Raw genomic sequence first — 24,009 nt, 5'->3', positions numbered from 1 at the left:
TGGAACTCATCAACGGTTTACAGTAGCTATATTGTGATTAGGCTTGATTAATTTATATTGACGAGAATTTTTCACCTAGATGTCTTATGACTATCATCAGAGGTCTGATGATGAAGACAATTAATGAAGTTCCTCAACGGTCTACAGTAGGCACCTTGTGATTAAACTTGATTAATTTGTATGGATGAAAACTTTCCACCTAGATGAGTCGTGACTGTCATTAGGGGTCTGCCGATGAAGACAAAGCACAGATAAGGTACCTTCTCATCGGATTACAGTAGCTACCTTTTTTCAGAAAACGCTGGATGGAATCCATCTCAGGTTTTAATACGACTCGTAGCAAGTTTCCTTAATCTCTGTGTATGATTAAAAAATGAAAAAATTTAACCGACTTCAAAAATATAAAACGCACCGAGTAAAATAAAAAGGGATAAATAACATAGTATTTTGTTACTGTTTTGGACTCGGTACTCGGAACTCGGCGCAGCGTTCTGCTGAGAAGAAAAGTAAAATACTCTGCAAATTCTGTAAACTAAATATAATTTTATATTCAAATTCCCGATTTTTAGATGATTAGTTTTAATTTATGTTTGTGCTTTATCATCACTCCATTAGTGAAAGTGAAGGGCGTGCAAGTATGTAAGTAGTGCCGCATACTGTTATGTTGTAACATATAGTGATGTTGCCGTTTGTGATGTGCAGGACATGTGTTCTACCACAAGTGGGCCGTGCTGACGGACCCCGACGACCCGCACGCTGGCCCCAAGGGCTACTTGAAGTGCGACATCGCAATCATCGCCAAGGTGGATAACATGGAGATATTTAGAGCACGTGCGGATAACTTGGCACCTGGCTCAAATGATGTTTTTACTGTGTTCATATGGATTTATTTGGTAACCAGGTGTCAGGTTGATGCGCATATAATATGCGTTAGGTTATACATAAAGATCTAATTTTTTATTCAAAATAACGTTAACCTAATTTTACAATGTTAAGTCAGTAATCTTCAAAGTCTTATTCGACTGGAATACAGTCAAATAAGAGTTTGAAGGTTACAATAATTCCCATAGAGCAAAAAAATGCTGTGAATGTTCAGAATACCATTATAAATGAATTGTGAAAAGTCTCCATCAATCCCTCTTAAATTATTGATGGTGAAAGTTTTCAAAAATAGATTTTTCACGTTTTTCAGCTAAACGGCGAGTTTTGCAGCAAAAACAGTTCAGATAAAAATTGAAGATCATCCAATTTTCAACAAAAAATATTTCTATACTTTTTTTTCATAAGTATTGCCATTTCTGTGATACAGTGGTTAAAAGAATTGAAAAAAAATATTTATTGACTTTTGCGCACTCTTCACTATCCCTACTCTACACTACTGAGCTACTCCACCCCTACCCTAGCCTTTGACTCTTAATCGTATGTATGGGAAATAGAAAACGGTTGTTTTTATGGTTTTTCCGGAAATTATTCTAATTTTTCTCAACTTTTAAACCTTCCCTATACCTCCACGGACATTTCAAGACCAAGATAAGATAAATCCGTTTAGCCGTTCTCGAGTTTTAGCGAGACTAACGAACAGCTATTCATTTTTATATATATTGATAATATTATGCAATCGTGTATCACTTTTAGAACTTTAATTTGACTCGACTAAGACGTGGATAAATAAATTATATATTCATGATGAACTTCCGCAAAGTAACGCCTGCTTCTATCTAATAATTCTATCTCATTTTAGGGCGAAAACATCAAAGTTCCTCCGAGGAGTGAGAAAGAAGATGACGACATTGAAGCGTAAGTTACATTTCAAGTTGTTGCCATGGACCTATTATTGGTTGTTGAACATTTCGATAATTAAGAATGTACATTTTTCATTCATTAACATTGAACTTGTTTTCTCGGTTTGGCGATCTATAACATGGCTATTTTAACGAGAAAACGTCAAATAAACATTCAAAAACATGAACCACTACATTGAAAAGCATTTCCGCTAGATGTAGTGGTCGATGTGTTTGAATCGTGCCCCGCGGCACTCATTGACCCTGCGGCCATCGTTGACAGCAACCTGCTTCTGCCGGACGGCATCGGCGCGGAGCGACAGCGCACACGGTTCATCCTGTCGATCTACAGAGCGGACGGCCTGCCCAAGATGAACTACACGATCTTAGCCAACATGAAGAAAGTCATCACGGGCGAGAACCAGGACGTAGTCGACCCATTCGTCGAAGTCTCGTTTGCGGGAATATCCGTAAGTGATCTCGTACGTACGAATCGAGCGACAAAGTTTCGTTATACGTTGTCAAGTCGCTCGACTTGAGGAGTGAGTTGGCGAGAACATTATGGCATTTTAAAACATGTTGTATATTAAACTTTCAATAAATGGCGTTCTAAGAGAACTTTGAGACAATCCCTTTTTGTTCACCTTAAGACGAGTTGCGATGCAGATATGTCTGAGGCGCTGTGAAAAAAAATTTCTTCGGTCGTGTGGTTTACAGAAACTCATATTTTTTAATTTCAAATCTTAAATTATTTTACAAATATGCTGACAATTTTGTTTTTAATAATTATTAGGTACATTAGAAAGAGTCGCGTTATTTGTGAATATCATAGATAATATTTGATGCCCGTATTCTCAGTGGAACACAAACTATGTGGGTGCCGCACGGCGTCGGCTATGGATATGGATAAGTTGACATAATTTTCTACAAAGTTGTATAAAAATAATAGTTATGTATTTAAATAAATACCCTATTCCCAGGGTTGCACATCCACTAAGAAGAATTGTAATAATCCGGTGTGGAACGAGGAAATCGTGTTCACGGAGATGTTCCCGCCGCTGTGCCAGCGCGTCAAGGTGCAGCTGCGAGACAACCGGCCCGTGCAGCCGGTCACCATCGGCACGCACTTCATCGACATGAAGACCATCTCCCACGACGGCGACAGAGGTAATGTGCCAGCGCAGCGAGGTGCGGCCGCGGGACGACCGGCCCGTGCAGCCGGTCACCATCGGCACGCACTTCATCGACATGAAGACCATCTCCCACGACGGCGACAGAGGTAATGTGCCAGCGCAGCGAGGTGCGGCCGCGGGACGACCGGCCCGTGCAGCCGGTCACCATCGGCACGCACTTCATCGACATGAAGACCATCTCCCACGACGGCGACAGAGGTAATGTGCCAGCGCAGCGAGGTGCGGCCGCGGGACGACCGGCCCGTGCAGCCGGTCACATGTACAAATATAAATTACAAGCTATCCTGATGCTACCTCAACTTCCTCCGCCGTATAAGGGCGACGCCCTTATTCTCGTATTTACCTATATTTTATTTATTGTACAGGTTTTCTTCCCACTTTCGGGCCATCCTACATATATTTCTACGGGTCTTCGCGAGATTACAGCCTGCTGGATCAAGCCTCTGCCCTAAATAATGGGTTAGGTGAAGGAGTCCAATATCGAGGGAGGTAAAGTGATAAAGTAAAGATAATATATAATTTATGATTTTTACTCGCCTAATAAGTCGTACATCGTGTCGTGTCGGAATAGCATATTTAGCTCTTGTATTTTCCATCTCGGAATGTCCAGAATTTTACAATTAATTTATCTTTACTAATATTATAAAGAGATAGAATTCGAGAAGTCGTAGGGATCAGAATTTCAGGATCTACTGAACCGATCAAGAAAACTATTTTACTAATTAGTGTCATTATCACACTGTACGTCGTGACTCATAGCTTACATGATGTAAATGTTTCAGATTGCTGATGGCGATCCGCACAGAAGTGGTGGACACGCCGGAGCTGCCGCTGTCGGCGGTGCTGACCGGCCCCGCGGCGCCGTGCGACGTGCCGCCGGACAGCACTGCCGAGATGTTGCTGTTCGGGGCCATATTCGATGTCAACATGATCGACAGAAGTGTCGCCGAGAAGCCGATTCAGTTTGAACTCAGCATAGGCAACGCGGGCAACTCCTTGAATGGCACCAGGGAATCACTACGGAAGCCGAGGGATTTAGCTGATTTAGGTTTGTCATTAAATGGAAATTTTCTTAGAAGCACACACAGGATGCGAACCCAGAAGGACTACGAAGCTAAATTATCCCAATAGTTATGAAAATCATGCCCACGTGAATTAGTGGAAATAATACTGGCTGAATTTTTCGAATGGACAGCCATGCTGATCCTTTGCCCAAAAAACGTCCTTTTTGTCACCAGTCTGTCACCAGTCGAGGCGACTAGCCGCGGTGAAGAATAATTCGGAGGTGTTTTTGGCACTATGCGCTTCATGATCTCCATGGGTCTCCACCGCTAAAAAAACAAATATGGAACACTCGGTCAGAGAGGTCACGCTCGGTCCACTGACTGGAACATCTATTGGCCTCATAAAAAGGCTCAGATTCACACAGCAGGCGATGGAATGAGCTTCGCTCGGAGTATCTGTGATCGGATCAGAAATGAAGAGGTCCGCAGAGTAACTAAAACACCGACATAGCTCAATGAGTCGCAAAGCTGAAGTGACAACAGACGGGGCACATAGTTCGAAGAGCCGATAGATGTTAGGTTCCCGAGGTGCTAGATCGACAACCCCCTATTAAAAAGCGCATCGTCGGTCCACCCTCACCAGGTGAATAGACGACTTCGAGCGAATCGCAGTGAGGATCTCAGGATCACGGTGTCGGGAAGTACCTACAAAAGGCCTATGGCCTGCGATGGATGTCCATCGACTGATACGATGACGGTTCATTTTATATTTATTAATAAGTGAATACATACCGTTGTTGAGTATCGGTCCTTCCAGAGAGCGTGAACTGCGACGCCGGCTACTGGCGCAGCACGACGCCCGCGGCGAAGGCCACGAGCGGGGAACGCGACCACGACCACTTCCTGTGCTACTGGGAGCAGAAGCCGTGCATGCACGTGCGCAGCGTGTGGCCCGACCTGCGCCGTCGCCTCTACAACGTCAACATGATCAACAAAATCATCGACAAATTCGTACGTGTGTTCCCTGTCCATTTCCCGCAGTTTTAGGTACACCCACACGACGGACGGGCAGGCGGCGACGCGACGTTGGTGCAGGGCGAGTCGTTAAGACTAAATCACACGGGCTGAATATCGGGATCTCGTATCCCTTGGATTGATGACGGAGCAAGACTAAATCCCACTTCTGACCATCGGAGACACCTATTGAACTGAATCTCACACACTGATGTCGTACACTGCGCACTACTATCGTGGTATGTCTCGACTAGGTCCTACGCTTCACGTCAAGGATGGCGAAATACACAAAGTAACACTATCAATCACTATCAGAATGACCAGACTTACTACTACAGTTTTAACCTCTAACTACAAACATAATTGATCATAATGGAGTCAGATAATACAAAAAGTAAGCGTTTTCAGGAAGTCCCCAGAAACAGCTCCGATTTTGATGATTTTTTTTTAAAGTCATGCTTTTTATGTTATTTCAAATCAGAAATGTTTCGGAGCGGGGACGAAATTATTTATATTGTTAAAAAATATCTAAGCTATTTATTATATAAAAAATAATTTAAAAATACTACCCACTTCAAAAATACAAACGTATGCAGAAAACTAATAAGCGAAAGAAAATATTATAATATTTTCATAATTAGTCATCTACCGTTTTCCTAGCTTTAGGTTTCGAATTTTTTTTTCCTACTCTTAGGGTTGAAATTGTTGTTTCAAATTTATATGGGACTATTTTAGGAATATACCCTTTATAATAAAAAAAATAATTATTAAAATCGGACTACTTAATAAAAAGTTATACTTGGTTAAATTATATACATCTAAAAAAATGGTCATATATACATCTAAAAAATCAATTTCAACTCTAAGAAAACAAAGTATGATTGATTGTTTACCCATTAATTTTAGTGTTAAACCAAACATAACTTTTTATTAAGTAGTCCGATTTTGATAATTCTTTTTCTAATAAAAAGGGTATATTCATCAATATCGGAGCTGTTTCTGAGCAGGTCGAGGGTAACGGTTCTATTGACTCTATCAAGGATACCGCTGATACCGTTCGCGCCAAGCAAAACGCATCCATCTCTTTCTACTCCAACGCATCCTCTATTTACCTCTCTGTCCCGCATAAACTCCCGTTATCTTCGTCCACGCCGCTGAAAACTTTTCAAAATGAATAGTCGCAATTAAACCATCATTACCAACATACGTATGCGCGCGCGCACCGCGACAAATTCGTCTGTTCGCTTTTATGTTAAAAACTATGTGATAAAATTTGGCTGTGATTGTGAGTGCGAGTGAAGATAAGAAGCAGACCACAGTAAGTCCTTCACCCCTCCTTTCCTAGCAAAGCCGAACGCGAACAGATACTATCAGATGGATAAACTATCGTATGGCAAGGAGGTAACCACGGAGGTAATTATTTATTTATTTATTTGGACCACGATCAAAATCATAATATGTAAATGGAACTAAATTGTCTTATATACTAGGGTAATACAAAACATATAATGTTACTTAAAGGTAGCCACATGATGCACAAAGGGTAGGTCGTAGGTAGGTAGGTAGTTGATAAAATTAAAAATAAAGTTACATAAATTTGCGTTAATTTAAAAAGAAGAAAAAACATAAAAAGAATCCCCACTCATGTTGCCTCCCAGCCAAGTGACTAACAATGAATTAGCAGTACATAACTGACTTATTTACTCAATTCACTAACTCACTATTAAATCAACTCGAGCCAACTCAACTGCTCAACTGAATTAACCTGACACTGAGAACTACCGCGCCTCGCTTTTTCAGATGTCAACTGACCTCTCCCGCTACTTCCGACCTAGCTAACGGAACACTTCGTAGTATCTCGGCTCATGACGAAACGAACCTACCGATCGAATGACTCACTCGCGCCGACAATTATTATAATCTAAATAATTATAAATAATAAAACATATATACAGCCGAACTTAGAACCTCCCCCTTTTTGGAAGTCGGTTAATCGATAAATCTCGTAAATCTCGAAAATCGTATAAAGTTGAAGTCTGAGCACAGGGCGGCATCACCAATCACCACAGCGTCGTGTTCCGTCAGCTGTGTGAGTGTGTGGCGAAACCTTTATTCAATAACATTTCTCATTATTTATATGTAAAGGCTCTATAGCTTTATAGCTCTGTCGCGCTCTAGTGGGCCGATTAGTTAAATAGACTAATAATTTTTTTTTCATTTTATTCTTAACAAGTTAGCCCTTGACTACAATCTCACCTGATGGTAAGTGATGATGCAATCTAAGATGGAAGCGGGATAACTTGTTAAGAGAAGGATGAAAACCTTTTTCGGTTTCTACGTGTAGAACATCGTACCGGATCGCTAAATCACTCGGCGGTACGTCTTTGTCGGTAGGGTGATTACTAGCCACGGCCGAAGTCAAAACGCCACATAATAATGCCAATGATAATGATGGTGATGATGATGACTACAACGATCATTATGAAATGTCAACGACCGGAACCCATGACTCACAATGCTCTCTAAGACACGGGGGGAACAACAACATTCCAAGTTATTAGTAGTTAATAGCTCGACCCGGAAAATCGAAATGCGAATCTCGGGATTCGAAGGCATAAAGACTTACCAATCGAACGACAAGTCAACAATTCGATTTCCCCAGGATGAGGGTCTGTGGAGGATTCAAAACGTGGCGGAGTCTGCGGAGGGGCCGGACAACATGAGCACGGCCGCGCTGCGCTCGCTGCTGGAGACGGTGAGCGACGCGTGCGCGGCGTACGCGGCGCGCTCGGCCGACGCGCCGCCGCTGGGCAGCACGCGGCTGGACCGGGAGCGGCTGCGGCTGTGCATCGCCGAGTTCGTGAGTAGTGCCACCGCCTTCGACACCTCTGACGTCGTCCGGAACGACGCCTACCACCGGGCCAGACCTGAGCCACTTTAAACAAGGAACAAAACTCCTGTGTGGGATCCAGGCGACCTGTACAAACTTTTTATGTCTACAACTCTAATTAATGATAGAGTGTGGAATGCCCTTTCGGCGTCTGTGTTTCTCGCAACCTATAATAATTCGAGCGTCTCATCAAGAGATGTGACCTCACCTAGAGTATCGTTTGGGCAAAGGAGCTTCAACGTAGACGTTTTCACTTTCCGTTACTCAAGCGCAAGTCATACTAGCCTGTCAGCCGGCTCTCTTGTAGTACAACAGTGCAATGCATCCAACGTCTGCTCCACAGGGCCACGCGAGCAGCGTTACGCACAACCTCAAAGGTCAAATAACGAAAAGGTCCATGAAGGAGAAGCTGCACACGGCTTTCGCGTGCCTCGAGCGGCTGAAACGCATACGCGAAGAAGTGAGTACTGGTGACGAGACAAACAGTATAGTAGGCCTCGTATACCTAACGTTCAGTGGACCTCGCACGACCGAGTCGACGTGGAGCCGATGTGAATGTGTTACAAAACATTCACTTGGTCGAGGTTACTACACCATTGCTGAGTTCCTCAATGATAAAGATGCTCGGTGGCCGTTGGATCAGCTTCCACCTTCACACAGGAAGTAAAATTGTAAGAAATTGTAATGTTGTCATCAATTGTAAATTATGATATTGTATGATTTTTTTAAAAGAGCTACTGTTGAGTTTCTTGCCGGTATCTTCTCAGCAGAATCTGCCTTCCGAACCGGTGGTAGAATCTTTGTAAATAGTCAACTGACCTATCAGAAGTGCTTGTAAACTGAGCCTACTTGAAATAAATGAATTTTGAATTTCGAAGGAGTTGGGGTAGGGTAGGGGTAGTGGTAGGGTAGGGTAGGGAAAGGGGGAGTAGTTTAAAGTTTACATCGACTTCCACGTGGACGAAGTCGCGGGCGTCCGCTAGTATATAAATATATTACTTACTAGCGGACGCGCGCGACTTTGTCCGCTTGAAACACGATGTAAACTTTCAACTACCCCTACTCTACCCTACCTTACCCCTACCCTACCCCTACACTACCGCTACCCTACCGCTACCCTACCGCTACCCTACCGCTACCCTACCGCTAAATATAAAAATGGAAATTTATAGAGATAGTGGAAAACAAACATAAAAATGACGCAAATGACGCCTAAGTAAAGACTTAACTTTTTTGGAAGTTTTATTATAAATTCTAAACACCGTAGAAATCTGCAACGCAATAGAATTTTAAAATCTCCTATTATGTATTATCGCAAAATTTTCCTCTCTTCTTTCCAAATCAAATCAAATCAAAAATCATTTATTTCAAGTAGGCTCAGTTTACAAGCACTTTTGACACGTCAGTTGACTATTTGTAAAGATTCTACCACCGGTTCGGAAGGCAGGTTCTGCTGAGAAGATACCGGCAAGAAACTCCAGCAGAACTAGCCTTCCCAACCGGTAGTACATGCACAGTCTTTACAAATAAGTCGAACTTGACGTTGAATTGAATGATATTAATTTCAGGCTCAGCATTCGTTGCCCGATGTGTTCATTTGGATGATAAGTAACGAGAAGCGCGTGGCCTACCAGCGCATCAACGCCGGGGACCTCATCTACTCCGAGCGCTCGGACGAGGCGGGCGCGCTGGGCGGGAGGGTGCAGACGCTGTTCCTCAAGGTTTGTGTATTCTCCGTACAAACCAAAGTGTGAAACGCGCGCTCTGAGGTGGTCCAGTACAACAGCGACGCGACTGTCGGCGTCGCGTCGCTGTGCGCGCCGGTGTCGCACACGCGAGCTGGTGTTGCTGCGCATCGCTCAACTTTAGGCCGCCTACTATAAATCGTTTGAAAAAAAATATATTTATAATTTTCTAATAAATCTTTAGAAAGTTTAATTCTGTACAAGAAATATTTCCAAAATATCATCAATATCAAGGGGTTACTAGTTATTGATACTGATGCCAAAAATGCAATCAGTAAAATTGTCTGTCTGCATGTTCGTTATAGAAACAAAAACTACTCGACGGATTTTAACGAAACTCGGTTCTTTTATATTTCCTACTCTTGGGCAGGTTATAATATACTTTTCATCACAGAATCATCATCATCAGCATCATTACAGAGCAGTGAAACTTTTGTGAAGTTACTCCATTTTTTCAACGATACTACAGTAAGGGCTGGATTAATAATTTACTGTTCGTATTTGGACGTTGGACGTGTTCGAAGAGCCGACCGCCGCCGACCGCCGAGTCGCTGGGACTCGATCCCTCACTAGAAAGCGGACGGACGAACAAAAAACAAATCCTCTTTATGGACTCTCCCGCAGTACAAGAGGAATATTATTAGCGTACCCACCCCGCTGATATAAAGCGGATTAGCTATGGTTGGTAATGTTTGACTTTATCGGATGTTAATGATAAAATCATCGGAACTAACCGCAAAATATGCTCTTCGAGACACGAGATCTGAGACCACCGACTCCACTACACCAGGATGAGGACGAGCTGAATGTTGCAGCTCAACTAAAGAGTCGAACCCGGGACCTCACAATCCGAAGTCACATCTCCGCCACCTAAGCAACGAACCAGTTAACTATAATATGTTGATGTACTATTTCACTGAGGTCCCGATAGCGCATACTCGTAGACTACCAACCGGGCCAGTGTCAGCCAGTGAGTGGCTCCAGATCATTAGCATCTAATAAAATCATCAAAAATGCAACATGTCCTTAAATGTCCTTGAGCCCGCCAATCCGTAGCAGCGCGGTGGGTCTACCGGCCAATCTCCTCTCCTATAAGGAAGGACCTACTTGTCTATTCACTAATTTGGTCTTCATTATCAACATATTAAAATAAACATCAAATCAACTGAGAAATGTCATATACATACCTACTGTATGATATCCACCAGTCGGCGCCGACATTTGTCACATAAAATCTAAATTTCGTAGCGTTAACTAGCATACGTGAATTATAGTGAATTAGTCTGGACAGGACAAGAAGCCGTTGTAATAGGCTATAGATATAGATATAATGAATATTTTACAGTGGCCTGAAAGAAAGACGGAACGCAAATCCTGGACAATACCGGCAAAGTTGTCCATATACTTGTGGCTCGGGACGATCCAGGACAAGAAACATTTCACAGACGAGCTCCCGCCCGGATACGCGGCAGATTCTCATCAGATCAGAGACGCTTGGAATCCTCACACTAGCCCCCCCATGCAATTGTTTTACAATGAAAAACATGTAAGTTTAATGTATATTTAATAAAAACCTATCAGCAATTTAGGACTCTCGAGATTTTTAAAAATTAATATAATGAAAGAAAAAACCTACGTTATGGAGGTAGGTGTTTGTTTTGAAAACCTCGACAGTCTTAAATAGCTGCTATAAAGAATGTACGTCGTACTTGTATCAAGTTTTTTCATTTGATACATTGGATACCCTCTCGGGTATATTTGAAAATATTCGGTTACCCTTCCACACTTTCACATCCATATCTTGTAAACGGCAAAACCGATAAAAAACAACTCGGTGCTACAAAATTGTATATATTAAGAGAATATATGGGATGTTCGTATACGATGATACTCAGACTCAGTCCGACTTCATTTTCGTTAAGTAATTCTATGTACTGTTTTTCAGAACTTCCAGTTGAGAGCATACATTTACCAAGCGAGATCGCTGATAGGCTCAGATACGTCCGGTCTGTCGGACCCGTTCGCACGAATAGTCCTCGGGGAATGCGCCGGCACTACACAAGTCATATACGAAACTCTGAGCCCCACCTGGGACGAGCTCATCGTGTTCCAGAACGTGCTTCTGTTCAGCACAGTGGACTACATCAAAGCGCACCCTCCGGCGATCGTGGTGGAAGTGTACGACCAAGACAAAGTAGGCAAGTCGGAGTTCATCGGCCGGACTGTAATATTGAAGCCTGTCGTCAAATCGACGGAAGACATTTCTAGCAATCGCCGATTCCAACAAATCTCTCTCGAATGGTACCCACTCACTAGAGGAGATACGGAAGCAGGAGAACTGTTAGCGCTGTTTGAGCTTCTGGAAATGCCAAACGGTCAAGACGCGTCTTCCTTACCGCCATTACCGCCACCGAAAGAAGTTTGTGGAAAAGCTCCGGTGAACGTCAAGAAGGACGTAGTCTATCCTGTGCCGGTCGGCATTCGGCCGACTTTGTCCAAATACCGTCTGGTAGTAATTTATTGGGGTTTGCGAGACTTGAAACGCATTCACCTGCTCAGCGTGGACAAGCCTCGCGTCGACATCGAGTGCGCCGGGAACACCATGTCTTCCACGGTCATTCAGAGCGTTCGCTCGAACCCTAACTTTCCTTGTCCCGTCAAATTCATAGACGTGGAACTGCCCGATCAGGATTTGTTTCGACCGCCCATGGCCATCCGCGCCGTGGAAAGTCGCACCTTCGGCCGAATGACGCTCGTCGGAACGCACACCATCAATTCTATTCAGAAATACGTGCACGCAGTGGACGCTCACGACAGATTTAAAAATGACTTGACATCCGAGAGAGTCAAACAGGCCCTGAGTCGGAACCAGGAACAAAACTGCAATGTCAACAGTGGCGCCGTTCCGAAGTCTTCTTTTGGACTACATTACAATAATAATAAAGAAAACCGTAGGGAAAGTAGTCCTCTTTTGACACAAGAAGGACGAGCTGTGGCTCTCTATGGCTCTGAAGTTAATAGACACCTGAGAAATAGTATTCTTTTAAAGAACAGAAAAAGAACGAAAAAGAGCATCAATGTTGTTGATCACGAGAGCAGTAAGGATTGGTGGACCAAATATTTTGCATCCGTCGAGAGTATGATAGATGAAGAAAAGAAATCAAAAAAGGAGCGTGAAGGAGATCAAGAAGATCGTATGACTTTAGGCTTTACCGAGGTCCGTGCGGCTCGACCCTGTCCGAGCCCGAGGCCTGGGCGCGTCATCGCCGCGAACGTGGTGACGGAGCCGGTCAAGTGTACTGACATACCGAAGGCGTCGCAGGCGAAGGTAATGACTGAATATAAACTAAAATCCGCCCACTGCTCCAAATTATATTTTTTATTGTTATACCTCTTTTTCATTAAGTTAAGTTTCTGCGCTTTAACAACTAGTCAAATATTACAGATTTACCCGCACGAGCTTGAAGCTGTGCCCGAATTTGAGGAATTCAAAGACCAGTTTCAATCATTTGAACTGTATCGCGGGAAAAAGACCAACGATGAACAAGATGATGGCAACCGAATAGTTGGTGTATTTAAGGTACTAACTAAAATTAAAAATATATGTATATAATGACAATTATTTCACATGAATGTGATAGTAGTAATAAAAGCTTGTTTGTGTTTCTATAAATAAAATATAATTGTTATTTACAATATTACGTTTTACATTAAATAATTAAATTAAATACTAAACTAAAACTTACCTATAAATAAAATATAAAAACAACATTCAAAGCTATTATTTACATTTACTTTATATTTTAATAAAAATTTTAATGTTTTGCTGTTAAGTCAATAATAATATATCGAATATTTCAAATGTGACAAATATATTTTTAATATTTCGGAGGAAGTTACTAGTCGAGATGTTTGTTGTTTGCATGCATAAAGTACAATATTGTCGGTTTACATTTTGAATGCTTTTAAAAATCCTAATTTTATTTTATTTGACTTGTTACATTTTTGAACAGCTAAATCCTTAATTAAATCTAAATGTTGGTTGTTACGTTGAACTACATAACAATCAATCAGAACAGAGAAAAACTACCATCAAACCGCCCGCACTTGTCTCGAGCGGGGTCGAGGCGCCATCTTTACTTTAGAGAGGCTGACGGTATTTGTCAGGGCAGTTTTGTGATAACAACGGATCGAGTTGAATCGTTAAGTGTAATTTCGTCGGTGAAAAGTAAGATTGGTGCCCTGAACTCGCTGCTCGGTCTTAATTGTAAATTTTTCTCGAAATTACTATAAAGTGTGAATGAAGTGTAAATTAAACTAGTGTAAAACCGTGACTATTGTGTTTTGTGCTCGCATTTCACCCCGATGACGCCCACAAAGCACAAAGAAATAACGATTTTCCGACATATATATTAACTAAAATAACAATTCTTTTTGTGAAGTGTTTTTTCAATTCATCGACATTTCAGTGACTTGAGTGTGGATTTTGGCAGAACTTTTGCGATCTCCGAACCCTCCGTTGACGCTGCTGCGCTCCCATTATAAAAGTCAACTATCTAAATTTCTGACGTAGTTTTCCTATATCTGTACCTAGGCACCCACTACAGACATTCGTCAATACTACTGAGAACGTTCGCGGGCGTACGCCGAACAACACACCAAAGTTTCATCAAAATTGAATTAAATATTTAGGAACGTCTAGCCGACAAATTTAATTTCATCACGTAGTGTTACGAAAAACATTTTGATTGACATATATTGTCGTAGGGTGCCATACAAGTGTACCCGATGGCAGCCGACGGCTCGGTGCGCGACGAGGCGACGTACGCGGACTACCTGTCGCGCGTGCCGAGCAACGAGCCCACGCAAGTTCTGGTCCGGGTGTACGTCGTGAAGGCCACGGATCTGCACCCGATGGACTTGAACGGAAAAGCAGACCCCTACATAGTACTGAACCTGGGATCGAGCAAGATCAACGACAAGGACAACTATGTTTCCAAGCAATTGAACCCGGTCTTCGGGAAATGTTTCGAGATCGAAGCTACTTTTCCTCAAAACTCAATGCTGACAGTGCAAGTGAAGGACTGGGACTTGCTGGGCTCCGACGATCTGATCGGAGAGACAAAGATCGACCTCGAGAACAGATTCTACAGTCGTCACAGGGCCACCTGTGGTTTGTCAAGAAAATACGAAGAGTAAGTACTGACAACTAAAATACCAATAAATTGACGTTTCCTACAAACCATCAATCGTAATCTTAATAATTATGTTATAGCGAAAGGTCACGAAATCTCGAAAACCGAATTTTTTTAATTACTGTTTAACTGCTTCGTTGGTACAGTGGTTAGCCTGTGTGGTTTCTTATAACGATGTCCTTGGTTCGAATCCTGACTCAGTTAAAATTATAAAAAAGTTGCGATGTTGATGGTGTTACACCGTGCTTCGGAGAACACGTCAAGCCGTCGGTCCCGCAATCATTATCATTAACATCTGTCAATGATCGTCAATTACCATTATCATCCTGAGCACACCAACAAGCGTGGTGGGTCTAAACTCTATATCCCCTGTCCTGTGCGGAGAGAGGCCCGGCCTTTTAGTGGGCCGTTAAAATAGGCTGACAATGATGATTATAGATGAGCTGCGCATTAATAGCTTTTTATTAATTTTCAATGACCATCATTTAATAACTGATAATTAAGTTGATTGATTACAAAAATAACGATCGCTTTTTTCAATAATGAAGGCAGGGATACAACCGATGGAGAGATTCAATGAAACCGTCGCAAATATTGGCGAAACTATGCAAAGACAACAGACTGAGTCCTCCCACTTACGGCTGCCGCTCCATCACGGTCGGCGACCACTGCTTCGAGATCAACATAGAGGACGAGGAGCTGTTCGGCGACCTGCAGACCGTCGAGGAGCAGATGGCGCTGGAGGTGCTGCACCGCTGGCAGGAGCTGCCCGCTGGCGGCTGCGCCCTGGTCCCGGAGCACGTGGAAACTAGATCCCTCTACAACCCCAGAAAACCGGGCAAGCGAACATTTCTTTAATCGTTTATTTTTAAGAAATATTTGGAAAATCCTGAGCGGGTGGGAATCCTAACCTCCCCGCGACCGCCCCTTTACAATGAAGCTATTGAGGTCTATTGAGGCCTAGGCCTTCGGTGATTCGAGCTGGGCGGTGTTCTCTGTATAAAAACCATAGCATTACCTGTTGCGCCAGAAAGGTATAAATTAGTTATGTGTAGGCCCTCGAGGCGCGAACGAAGCCCAAATGCCGCGTCCGCGTCTATCTGTCATAACTCATAACTCAAAAACTAATGAACGAATTGCAGTTTTCTTTTCGGCAATAAATAAAAAAGTTCGTGAAGATCGTAAAGGTGGGATGTAACTTGTCGAGGTTTTGTTCCTTATCAAAGTATAAATCGAAAATAACCCTACTTGCAGTCGGGTAAGTAGTATTTCCATGAATGAGTTTTGTGTGAATGTTGAACTTTCAGGAGTAGAGCAAGGCAAACTACAAATGTGGGTGGACATGTTCCCCAAGGACGCCACGGGGCCCGGCCGACGGGTCGACATCTCGGCTCGCAAACCGAAATCTTTTGAGTTGAGAGTCGTCATATGTAACACCGAAGACGTCATACTGGAGGACGATGAATTCTTTACCGGAGAAAAGATGTCTGATATCTACGTCAAAGGGTGAGTGAGTGAGTCATCCATAGAGAATTGTTATTCTGCAAAATGAATATTATGTTTGTGGTTCTGTACAGCCCGTCAAAACCTACACATAAACAGCAGACTAAAATCATTTCCTGTATTCCTCTTGAGCTCACCAAGTCGCATTGAAACATCTTAGTGGTCTCGGCTCGCATCAACGGACGTCCAGAGCACGTCCAGAGCACGTCCAGAGCACGCACACGAGCGTGTCGAGCTCCTCACCACGTGGGCCACATCAATGAACATCGCAATTGTTATGATATCAACTTCAAGTTCAATATTGTGGAATGTCTATTGATACAAGCATTCGTTCTAAATCCTCATTCCCCGAGGGAGACTTGACGTCTTGGCAAACTTTTATTTTTTTACTCAATGACGTTTGATGTGGTGATGATGATGATGTTGATAATGATCTAAAATGACAAATTGAAAGATTCGGCCCATTAACGTCACTAGTAATATAGAGAGGAAAGATTGCACTGTATTGGTTTGCTTTGAATAGGCTCTGAAATTATTGAACCGATTTGAAAAATTCATTCACTAGGGGAAAGCTACAACACTCGTTGCCGGCGGGCGAGTAGCAGGTGCTATATTCTATTACCGTAGATGCATAGGAACAGCGATGTGTATAAAACGATGTCAATATTAAAATTGTGTTTAAGATGGCTGAAAGGCCCTGACGACTGTCAATGCACGGACATCCATTACCGATCGCTGACCGGAGAAGGCAACTTCAACTGGCGTTTCATATTTCCTTTCAATTATTTGGAAGCCGAAGAGCGCATCGTGACAAGTCGCAAAGAATCAGTTTTCTCCTGGGACGAGACCGAGTGCAAGATACCCGCGCGACTCGAGCTGCAAGTGTGGGACGCCGACCACTTCACCTCTGATGATTTTCTAGGTGAGGCGTGATGATCATTGGTTTGTCCGGGGTAGGCATCGTCCCCTGTTTTCCTAACCTTAGGGTTGGAATTTTTTTCCCAAATGTATATGGGACCAATTTAGATATTTTTATACATAAAAAATATACGCGTTGAATAACCTGTTCTTCGTTTTTTCGTTTGTTGCAAGTGCGTAGCATAGTGCCGGCTTACGATACGACGTAGTGTGTACTACGTCGTATTGTAAGCCGGCACTATGTTGTACACAAGCTTCTTTTGTTTGCACCATCAACTAAGTATATCCCGTAACGAGTAGTAATTCTTACATAAGTAGATCATCTAAGGAGCTTATTCTTGTCAGTGTGCCGGCAGAGACGCACCGCCAAGCGAGTTAGCGAGGGTAGAATAAGCCTGCGTCGTTTCTTAACATCAGGCGTAATGAGCACTCAAGGGGTAAATTGTCAATCTATACTAATACTAGCGGACGCCCGCGACTTTGTCCGGCCTTAGACCTCCTTAATCCGGCCTTCTTGCAAAATCGGTTCACAGCGAACGCGTACTACCTCCCTGCCAAATTTTATTTTTGTAGGTCAGGTAGTATTTGAGATTTCGTGATATTAAGATTACAAAGCTGAAGAGTTTGTTTGTTTGAACGCAATAATCTCAGGAATTACTGGTCCGATTTGAAAAATTATTTCAGTGTTAGATAGCCCATTTATCGAGGAAGACTATATATTATCCCCGTATTCCTACGGGAACAGGAACCACGCTGGTGAAACCGCGCGGCGTCAGCTAATGAATGATAAAGAAATATAAAACATGAATAAAATTGAAGTATCTTTTTGTCTAAAGTGTTATCTCAAACTGTTTTTTAAGTGCTTAACAGTAACACAATGTCAAATAATATTTTTTAATTTTGTGGTCAGGGTGCCTGAAGATTTAACTGAAGATATGTTTGTACAGGAACGACTTATCGATTCGAATGGGAATATTAGATAGAATCAGGCGTTACTTTGCGGAAGTTCATCATGATTATATAATGATTTATTTATTTTGTTATCATCCGCGAAAAGTCGACGAACTCATGCGACAACGTCACCCAGGTCCGACAAAATACTCTCTACGTACGTTTCACCCCGAAACCGGAGCATCCTCAGGAGATGTTGACTCTACAACGTGCAAAAGTTTTGCAATTGCACGTTGTAGACCTGGGTGACGTTGTTTCATTTCACTAGAAGATAGAGGAACCGACATAATATACATATGCTATTTTTTATCCCGGAAAATATGTGTTATTGCCAATTAATGCATTGTTTTATCTCCTTGACATGTTTCAGGCGCAATAGCATTGCCATTGACGCGTTTCCCGCGCGGCGCAAAAACCGCGAAGCTCTGCACACTTAAGATGCTCAGCGGAGACGGCTCGGTGCCTATGGTCAACCTGTTCAAACAGAAACGCATCAAAGGCTGGTGGCCATTTTACACCAGGAAAGACAGTGACGAAATTGAATTAACTGGAAAATTGGAAGCCGAAATACATCTGTTGACCAAAGAGGAAGCTGAAAAATCTCCGGCTGGGTTGGGACGCGGCGAGCCGGATGCGTTGGACAAGCCTAAGTGAGTACAGAATGTTAAACTCTGTAAATATGTCTACTCGTACGTTGCATCGTTGTTCGCCATTTAAATGCCCCACTGACAAAACTTACCTACACACACACTACCTCTACATAGCGTAGGGGTAGCGTAGGGGTAGCGTAGGGCAAGCGTATGGTAGGAAGAAGCGCACATAAAATATTCCAATGAATAAGCCTTTTTCATCTAAAGTTTGTAAAAAATTCCGCTAGGGGCAAAACCATGGGGGTACTAATGTTTTGAATGTTCTATTGAAATCACCATCAATTCCAAAGAATTTTTTTCATCATTATCTACCGTTTACAATGCATTCTTCGATTTGTTAATTTTTTTAGGTATCATCTTCCGTAATTATATACGTTTCACGTTGTATTCAATAGAAATTTCAATTGAAATTTACTTTTTATCGCTGGATTAACGTAACCGACAATTTACACGAGAAGATTTTTTACGTTGTATTAGGAATTCCATCATTTTATTACAACAATTCTGCTTAAGTAAAGTATATAATAATAAACTTATTTTAAATTTTACCTTTTGGAAATGTGACTTATACTAAAATTGCCACTTGCGATAAAAGAGTCGCTTACTATAATTTGTCGGTCATAATATGTACCTACCCCTGTGCTGGTCCTAATAGTTTTTATTAAAACATTTGAAGTCATTGCTCAAGTTAGGCGTGCATAAAGAAGTTTTATTTTAGTAACAACAACTTGTTTACTTTATTTGTCTTAAATTCGGCTCACTTTTTGCGGTGATTTTGTAGGTCCGTAACATGTCTATAGTATAAAATGTTAAGTAACATTGATCTCACCAACAGCCGGCCGGACGCCTCCTTCATGTGGCTCATCAACCCGCTGAAGTCGATTCGCTACATCCTGTGCCACAACAGCAAATGGTGCATGTTCAAGTACGCAGTCATAACCTTCGTGGCGATGTTTCTCTTGGTGTTCCTGTACCACGCACCTGGATACATTGTCAGGAAAATACTCGGAGACTAAACTTCGTGGCGATGTTTCTCTTGGTGTTCCTGTACCACGCACCCGGATACATTGTCAGGAAAATACTCGGAGACTAAACTTTGTGACGCTGTTCATCTTGCCGTTCTTGTACCACGCACCTGGATACATTGTCAGGAAAATACTCGGAGACTAAACTTTGTGACGCTGTTCATCTTGCCGTTCTTGTACCACGCACCTGGATACATTGTCAGGAAAATACTCGGAGACTAAACTTTGTGACGCTGTTCATCTTGCCGTTCTTGTACCACGCACCTGGATACATTGTCAGGAAAATACTCGGAGACTAAACTTCGTGACGCTGTTCATCTTGCCGTTCTTGTACCACGCACCTGGATACATTGTCAGGAAAATACTCGGAGACTAAACTTCGTGACGCTGTTCATCTTGCCGTTCTTGTACCACGCACCTGGATACATTGTCAGGAAAATACTCGGAGACTAAACTTCGTGACGCTGTTCATCTTGCCGTTCTTGTACCACGCACCTGGATACATTGTCAGGAAAATACTCGGAGACTAAACTTTGTGACGCTGTTCATCTTGCCGTTCTTGTACCACGCACCTGGATACATTGTCAGGAAAATACTCGGAGACTAAACTTCGTGACGCTGTTCATCTTGCCGTTCTTGTACCACGCACCTGGATACATTATCAGGAAAATACTCGGAGACTAAGCATGTAGCCACCTATGTCGGGACCAACGGAAGCCAGAGTACAGAGGTGCTCCGATAGCATATTGAATGTAACTTGAAAATTTGTTTAGTTAAAAATATGGTTTCAACTTATTTCGATGTGATTTTTGTAAATAGACACTTATTGGCTAAAAAGAGGCCTCTCTGGCCATGTTACACATCGATCATCTTTCTACAGTCGCTAACGTTCCCAAACGTTTGATATGTATAGGAACGACGCATCGGTAGGTGTAAGTATCCTCGTAGCGTGGTCAGAAGGGAAGTATTACCCTTTACTATTATAATATATTTTGTGTTATTGCTATTGCATATGTTTATGATATTGTTACATTGTAATTAGCGGACACCCGCGACTTCATACATTTCAACAATAATTAATGTAACAATTACTGTGATTGTAATCGATCGTCTAAATACCATTTTTTGAAATGTATCTTATAAAATTGACGATTTATGTTTTGGTACCAGGTTTTCAACGAGTTGCAAGATTACAGGGTGGAATTTGAAAAATTATTGAATCACTTTATATTTATCTTATCATTTTTGCACCAAAAAAATTAAGGACTTTCCTACAAATTTTCCACCCCTGCGACGACAAAAACTTGAAAGTAACCTAGGAACTTCTCTTAATATATTTGACTTTAAAGCCCAAATTATTCCTAGTAAGTTAGCCCAGTGGATATGACCTCTGCCCCCGATTCCGGAAGGTGTGGGTTCGAATCCGGTCCGGGGCCTGCACCTCCAAATTTTAAGAGATTAAATATCACGTGTCTCTAACGGTGAAAGAAAACATCATGAGGAAACTTGCATACCAGAGAATTTTCTTAATTCTCTGCATGTGTGCAGTCTGCCAATCCGCATTGGGCCAGCGTGGTGGACTATTGGTCTGACCCCTCTCATTCTGAGAGAAGACTCGAGCCTAACAGCAGTGAGCCGGAAATGGGTTGATAACGTAACGTAAGTAAGTACATCAAAACCTATCAGAATCGGTTCAGCTGTATAGCCGACAAACAGACTTGCTTATTTTCTGCATTTTTAATGTTAGTATAGATTAATATTCGTTTAATTATCTACGAGTATATATTTCTATATATTAAATCAGTAGGTAATCTTATACATTTTTGAAGCTATCTAGATCATTTTTACTGTTTATAAGATTATATTTATAATATGAATATTGAATATTTTCAAATTACGGTATTCTTCAGAAGAAATATATACAGAACAATTGGTTTTAATGTTACTATCATCATCATCATCATCATCATCATCATCATATCAGCCGATGGACGTCCACTGCAGGACATAAGCCTTTTGTAGGGACTTCCAAACATCACGATCCTGAGCCGCCTGCGTCCTCCGAATCCCTGCGACTCGCTTGATGTCGTCAGTCCACCTGGTAGGGGGGTCAACCAACACTGCACTTTCTAGTGCGGGGTCGTCATTCAGGCACCGCGGGACCCCAACGTCACTTCGGCTTCGCGACTCGCTGAGCCCAAGTGACGGGGTCTCGCAGTCGCGGGATCTTGAATATGGGCACGAGTAGGTCGGAACGTACGCTTCACCAGTCGATACCGTTCCCGCTGAACGTTGATGCTCAACGTGCCTCTAGCTTTTCGGTGATCATTGCCGATTTTCACCCTGTGGATCACTGAAACATCGTTGGATATTTGCCGTTTGGTAGACAAGATAAGGTTTTTCGTGGAGCCGTCGGGGCTCATCTAGGTTCATTTCCTGTCTGGTGTCTTCTGGTGGTTGTTGAAGAAGGAGTTCGTCATAAAGAGTCCCTCGCTCTCCATGAAGTCGGAAAACATTTCGCTCCTATCGTTCCGTTGCCCATACCCAAATCGTTCTACTTTCAACTCTGAACCGCTTTGGTTCGTCCAGCTTTGCGTAAAAATCCCCCATCACAACATTGTAATATAACTTTGAGGCATGTATGACTTTTGAAATATCTTCATATAGTACCTCTACCTCCTCAACGAATACCGTTTACTAATTCGGAAGACAAGATACGCTACCCTGCTCGGCATCGAATAGAACCTCGGCATTACATCTACTAATTAGTGTTTGATATAAAAACTTACCATAAAAATATGAATGTGTAACGTATTTTCCACACACTGAGATTTATATTTTATAGTAAATATTTTGCTCTGCGCGGGCGTGCCTCCGTTCGTCGACTTTGATGGATGATTCAGTTGGAACGACTGCTCGGTAGATTACTCGCCAGTGGTTGTATAACTTGTATAGTACAATAAAGTTCACGGGACAAAGGTACAAAGTTTGCTTAAAATAAGAAAGTTAATTTAAAATTTAGAAATATCCAAGATAAAATGTAGTCGACACTTTCTGACTTCTTTCATGCATGGTGTTACGTCGTTGTTCATTAATAACATAGGTACAATTTCCGTTATATCGAATTGTTCCGTATAGTAGTAGACATAAGAGTTACGTATGTTTCATTTTAAGTAGAAAAGAAAATATGTAATCACTTGTTTCATTTTAAAATAAACAAACCATTCAAATTGAATAAGGTTTCTCATTTATTGCCCGCCGCGGTCCCCTCCTCCAGCCGTGGCCCATGGTCCTGAAGGAGTATTGTAAGTCCTGGGTTCGAGTCTGAGGTTGAGCTGTGAGAAGAAGAGAGAAGTGTTTCTTCTAAGAAATTTTTAGAACAAACAAACAAAGTTGGGAAGTCGGTAGTGCCGTATACGTGCCTCGAGCAGCACAGTAAAGTATCTGACCTATCTGAGTATAGATAGTGATCGTCACAACATCGAATATATTCGACCTAAGCAGCGTCGTGGTGCTTGACTCGGCTTTCTACAACTCTCGTCTTGATCTAGAAGATAACGATAAAAAAAATGCTGATAATGATGATATTTTTATTCTGCTACGTTTATAAAAAAAGTCGATAAGAGAAAAAAGTAAGTACATTTTTGAGAATTGAATGTATGTTCATAAAAACATAAGTACGATGATCAACTGTAGTTTCCCTTGAGTTCGTAGCAAAAAAATGTTTTCACATTGCTTTTATTGTAGCTGTTAGACTAGCTAACAGCTACAATAAAATCAATGTGAAAACATTTACTTAGTCGAGGTTACTACAACATTGATGAGTTCCTTAAAGATAAAAGCGCTTGGAGGCCATTGGATCAACTTCCACCTTCACACAAAAAGTAAAACTATAAGAAATTGTAATGTTATCATCAATTGTAAATTATAATATTGTATGATTTTTTTAAAAGAGCAACTGTTAAGTTTCTTGTCGGTTTCTTCTTGACCTGCCTTCCGAACCGGTGGTAGAATCTTTACAAATAGTCAACCGACGTGTCAAAAGTGCTTGTAAACTGAGCCTACTTTAAATAAAGGATTTTTGATTTTGATTTTTTACAGAGAAGCAGTGGATCTGTTGTTTGCGACGATGAGTATGAT

General features: G+C 42.0%; 1 protein-coding gene across 1 annotated transcript in view; it reads left to right on the top strand.

Annotated features, from left to right (window-relative positions):
• The window catches only part of LOC112045523 (otoferlin), a 99,199-nt gene extending 76,105 nt beyond the window's left edge, over window positions 1-23,094 (top strand). The window contains exons 10-29 of the mRNA XM_052890549.1: window positions 703-803; window positions 1,742-1,797; window positions 2,065-2,251; window positions 2,762-2,948; window positions 3,000-3,002; window positions 3,340-3,463; window positions 3,757-4,022; window positions 4,796-4,989; window positions 7,655-7,852; window positions 8,226-8,342; window positions 9,451-9,603; window positions 10,973-11,173; window positions 11,573-12,955; window positions 13,073-13,207; window positions 14,395-14,822; window positions 15,371-15,660; window positions 16,130-16,328; window positions 17,009-17,247; window positions 18,565-18,844; window positions 19,680-23,094. Of these exons, the coding sequence (XP_052746509.1) occupies window positions 703-803; window positions 1,742-1,797; window positions 2,065-2,251; window positions 2,762-2,948; window positions 3,000-3,002; window positions 3,340-3,463; window positions 3,757-4,022; window positions 4,796-4,989; window positions 7,655-7,852; window positions 8,226-8,342; window positions 9,451-9,603; window positions 10,973-11,173; window positions 11,573-12,955; window positions 13,073-13,207; window positions 14,395-14,822; window positions 15,371-15,660; window positions 16,130-16,328; window positions 17,009-17,247; window positions 18,565-18,844; window positions 19,680-19,860 (4,922 nt within the window). The 3' untranslated portion in view covers window positions 19,861-23,094. The remainder of the gene's footprint in view (window positions 1-702; window positions 804-1,741; window positions 1,798-2,064; window positions 2,252-2,761; window positions 2,949-2,999; window positions 3,003-3,339; window positions 3,464-3,756; window positions 4,023-4,795; window positions 4,990-7,654; window positions 7,853-8,225; window positions 8,343-9,450; window positions 9,604-10,972; window positions 11,174-11,572; window positions 12,956-13,072; window positions 13,208-14,394; window positions 14,823-15,370; window positions 15,661-16,129; window positions 16,329-17,008; window positions 17,248-18,564; window positions 18,845-19,679) is intronic.
• Window positions 23,095-24,009: the final 915 nt, after the last annotated feature.

This window comes from Bicyclus anynana, chromosome Z (assembly GCF_947172395.1).
Source record: "Bicyclus anynana chromosome Z, ilBicAnyn1.1, whole genome shotgun sequence".
Taxonomy (NCBI): domain Eukaryota; kingdom Metazoa; phylum Arthropoda; class Insecta; order Lepidoptera; family Nymphalidae; genus Bicyclus; species Bicyclus anynana.
This window is presented reverse-complemented; position numbering and strand designations above follow the sequence as displayed.